This window comes from Arachis ipaensis, chromosome B02 (assembly GCF_000816755.2).
Source record: "Arachis ipaensis cultivar K30076 chromosome B02, Araip1.1, whole genome shotgun sequence".
NCBI classification, from domain to species: Eukaryota; Viridiplantae; Streptophyta; class Magnoliopsida; order Fabales; family Fabaceae; genus Arachis; species Arachis ipaensis.
The window spans coordinates 38,556,327-38,560,724 of record NC_029786.2 but is presented as its reverse complement, the minus strand read 5'-3'; the positions used below and the strand labels follow the sequence as shown (position 1 = coordinate 38,560,724).

At 28.9% G+C, this 4,398-nt stretch overlaps 1 protein-coding gene across 3 annotated transcripts; it reads left to right on the top strand.

Annotated features, from left to right (window-relative positions):
• Positions 509 to 2,986, top strand: LOC107628302. Of its 3 annotated transcripts, none has more exons than XM_021115792.1 (5): positions 509 to 608; positions 1,091 to 1,534; positions 1,631 to 1,754; positions 1,840 to 2,136; positions 2,450 to 2,986. In XM_021115792.1, the coding sequence occupies exons 4-5, from the start codon at positions 1,924 to 1,926 to the stop codon at positions 2,951 to 2,953; spliced, it is 717 nt and encodes a 238-aa protein (XP_020971451.1). In that variant the 5' UTR covers positions 509 to 608; positions 1,091 to 1,534; positions 1,631 to 1,754; positions 1,840 to 1,923; the 3' UTR covers positions 2,954 to 2,986. The 3 variants fall into 2 exon arrangements, with proteins under 3 accessions (XP_020971451.1, XP_020971452.1, XP_020971453.1); XM_021115794.1 differs by lacking the exon at positions 2,450 to 2,986 and adding an exon at positions 2,237 to 2,265.

The window sequence follows — 4,398 nt, the reverse complement described above, 5'->3', positions numbered from 1 at the left end:
ACATGATCTGATTTTTAACCAAGTTTGGTATAAATGTACAATACAAAATACAATTAAATAAAGACTAAATGTTTGAAATAGTACGGCATTTAATCTAGATTTTGTTTAAGATAATGCTTAGATTTGTTTGATCCCAATCAATGTCTTCCTGAGCCTATAACTGGCAAATGAAACCTTTGTCGGAATTTGTTAGGTACCAAGGTTTTAATAAATAATAATATATCATGTAATTATGTAGTATTATATAAATAAACCCAGATGCTTACTTGGTAAGAACTTATATTCATTTAATTCTCAATATTCCTGCAGCTTAAGCATTTCATACTCATTTTTTCTTCCTTCTTTCCTTAGCTGCTTTCATAAACATATAATGAATACAATGTGATCAATTAGCACACCGATAATAAAAGAAGATCAATAAAAACAGGAAAGCGGGAGTTTAAGTTGTGAACCCCTTCGTGAATTGTTTAAATTTGTTAACCTTTTGATTATATCTTTTGTATGGCTTCTTTTTAGAAAAGCGAGAGTCAATAACAATCTACACGCACACATACTTTAGTGAAGACTACGACATAATCATGCATTCTTATGAAGAAGGGAATAAAAAGGTATTTATGACTGGAATTTTGTTGTTAAAACACCTAGCGTTGTATTATGTGATTATTTGATGTAATTGAATTATAATTGTCGTTTCCTTTATTGTGATTATAGTTTAATGGTTGAATTTACTTTGATTATGTATGTGTTGCGATTATTGTTTTGGTTGAATTGAGTGCTTGTAAATGAACCATGTTGCTGCCTTGTTAGAATTGGTAAACGAGAAACTAGGAGGAACTTATTGAGTTAGAAGAATGATATTACTAAGTAGTAACATGAATAAGTTATAAATTAATTACTAGTATTTTCTATTTCCTAAAGCATAGTAGTTTATTACTAAAGCATAATAGCACTTTATCTTACCTCCTAATTGATTATTTTGGCAGTTAAGTATTATTTTACATTGTTATTATTTTAATTCTTTTGATGATGTACATGTTAATAGAATTTAACTGCAATGTCTTACTAATCTTATAAATCTTTGTTGTTTTAGACGTCAGGTTCTAAAAAAAATAAAAAAAAACTTGTCAATTAAAGTACAAAAGTCTGGTAACAAGGAGGTGATTAGTGCACACAAAACTAAGCATTCACACCTTAAGCCTACAAAATCACGAGCTCCAATTCCTTCACATGTATCTAAAAAGCCTTCAGCATTGCCACCCTCTTCTTCGCAGCCACCACAAAAATTCAAGAGAAATTTATTATCTTCCCATGCCGATCATACACCATCACCATCACCATCACCATCACCATCACCAACTGAATCACCATACTGTTTACCTATCCAACCTCAATCATTTCATAATGCTCCTAATAATGAACGAAATTTATATCATGCTCACTTATCGGATGAAAATCATAACGATGGATCTCTTGCTCAAGAAGGTGAACTTGTCACTCAAGAAGGGCTCTTGAAAATAGAGCCTTTTGGCAATGAGTAAGTACAACAATCAGTTTTCTGTTTTAGCATTCTCTCTATATTATTTTTATTGTGAATACATGTGTAATTACTCATTATTTGAACTTCTTATAGGTTTAATCCATGTACTGCTGTTCGTCATGTAACAAATGCCATTAAAAGCAAATTTTCAGAATTCTGCCCTTCCTGGAAACATGCTAGTGAGCAAATGCGAGATTTGTGGTTTACTGAATTTAAGGTAAGTATTTATTATCATTTTTTTTTGTTATTTTGATATTATACATAGTGGGTAATTCAATGTATATGTTTGTTTTCTTTTATAGAAAAATTGTATGTGGGAACCTCAACACAATGCAAGAATTCGTCAAATTTTTTAGATTAAAGGGAGTGATCGATTAAGATCGTTGATGAATCAGGAGAGACGCAATTATTCAAAAGACCCTAACCATGTACCAAAATATATTCCTGAACCCGTTTGGCGTCAACTATTACATTATTTTGCTACAGATTCGAAATTTAAGAACTGGTCAGCAGCAAATACTGTGAATCGAGCATCAAATGCTGGAAGTTCCATGCATACTGGTGGTTCCATATCTATGGGTGAACATGCACGCAGAATGGTAAGATAAAAATAGTTTATTTATAGTCTTGTTCTTATTATTTTTGCAATGTTTTCTTATTCTTTTTTCTTTCCTATCGATTAAAACTGTTATATTATAGGAAAAAGCTACGGGAGTAAAACCTTCTCTAGAGGAGGTTTATACTAAATGCCACACCAAAAAAGACAAAAGTTGGATTAATGAAAGATCTGAGAAAGTCATTGTATGTGATGCTAGTTTGTTCTTTTTGTTTTTTTCAATTGCTAATTTTCACTATATGTTAGTATTTGTTCATGGCATATTTAGTTGCAATTAACATGAATTGATTTTGTAGGGTGAATTCAAAAAGCGAAAGACAGAACTTTCTCAAGTAGCTTTATCCTTGGATAATGAGGGAGATGTTGAGGCAACCAAGGAAGGCCTAGATATACCAGATGATTATACTGTTTGGAACGAAGTTGTGACAAAGGAAAAAAAGAAAGCTGCCTTTGATTTAGGTTCTTTTGGTTTAGATCTCTCTTCAAAGTTGGATTCCAGAAATTGTTCAGAGACATCCAAAGACAATCTAAATATTGAGCAAGAACTTCACATGTGGAAAGAAAAGGCAAAGGAGCAGGAAATGATCAATGAAGAGCAAAAGGTTAAGTTGAAAGATGCTGAGCACAAGTTAAAAGATCAAGGACGTCAACTAAAAGTTCAACAGAAAAGAATTGGTTCTACTGAAAAGACAATTCATGCTTTATATAAAAAGTTGAATCTGCCACTTCCTTCAACCTTGTCTGATCCTACGGAAGATGAGCTTGGGACAGGCTCTAGTGATGATAACATGAGTGATTGATATTTGGAGTATATATTTTTTCTGATTTAGATTAAGGAATTTTTAGGTGATTTAGTTAGTACATTTTATTTTACTCATGATATATGACCTTTTTAAAGGCTTTCTTTGTTTTAGTTTAAGTATTTTTTTCTTATTTTAGTTTTATTACATTTATGGACAAAAGTATTTTAATAATAAATACTTTTTAACCCTTTTATGGTAATTAACTTTTTCATGATTTTATTATGTGTTTAGAATTTGGATGATGTAATATGAAAAAAATGATTATGAAGGTCTTAATATAGAAAGAAGATCGAATACAATTTATTTTCTAAAATATTTATCTATTAAATAGCAAATTATTTTGTGTGAAAATTATTTGAAATATTATATTAAATTTGTAAAAAATTTGTGTGAAAATATTTTTTTGTTTTGTATGAAATTTGTTTCAAATACATAAGTTCTTTTAATTTAAATTTGTCTGAAATTTAATTGAAAAGAAATATTTGATTTGTCTAAAATTTGTTCGAAAAAAATTTGTTATATTTGACTAAATTCGTTCAAAATTTGTTTGAAATAAAGTATATTTTTTGTTTGAAATTTATCTAAAAATTAATATTTTTATGTTTGAAATTTGTCTGAAATACGTTGTCTTTATGTTGTTTAGGTTCTTTTGGTTTAGATCTCTCTTCAAAGTTGGATTCCAGAAATTGTTCAGAGACATCCAAAGACAATCTAAATATTGAGCAAGAACTTCACATGTGGAAAGAAAAGGCAAAGGAGCAGGAAATGATCAATGAAGAGCAAAAGGTTAAGTTGAAAGATGCTGAGCACAAGTTAAGAGATCAAGGACGTCAACTAAAAGTTCAACAGAAAAGAATTGATTCTACTGAAAAGACAATTCATGCTTTGTATAAAAAGTTGAATCTGCCACTTCCTTCAACCTTGTCTGATCCTACGAAAGATGAGCTTGGGACAGGCTCTAGTGATGATAACATGAGTGATTGATATTTGGAGTATATATTTTTTCTGATTTAGATTAAGGAATTTTTAGGTGATTTAGTTAGTACATTTTATTTTACTCATGATATATGACCTTTTTAAAGGCTTTCTTTGTTTTAGTTTAAGTATTTTTTTCTTATTTTAGTTTTATTACATTTATGGATAAAAGTATTTTAATAATAAATATTTTTTAACACTTTTATGGTAATTAACTTTTTCATGATTTTATTATGTGTTTAGAATTTGGATGATGTAATATGAAAAAAATGATTATGAAGGTCTTAATATAGAAAGAAGATCGAATACAATTTATTATCTAAAATATTTATCTATTAAATAGCAAATTATTTTGTGTGAAAATTATTTGAAATATTATATTAAATTTGTAGAAAATTTGTGCGAAAATAATTAGTTGTTTTGTATGAAATTTGTTTCAAATACTTAAATTCTTTTAAATTAAATTT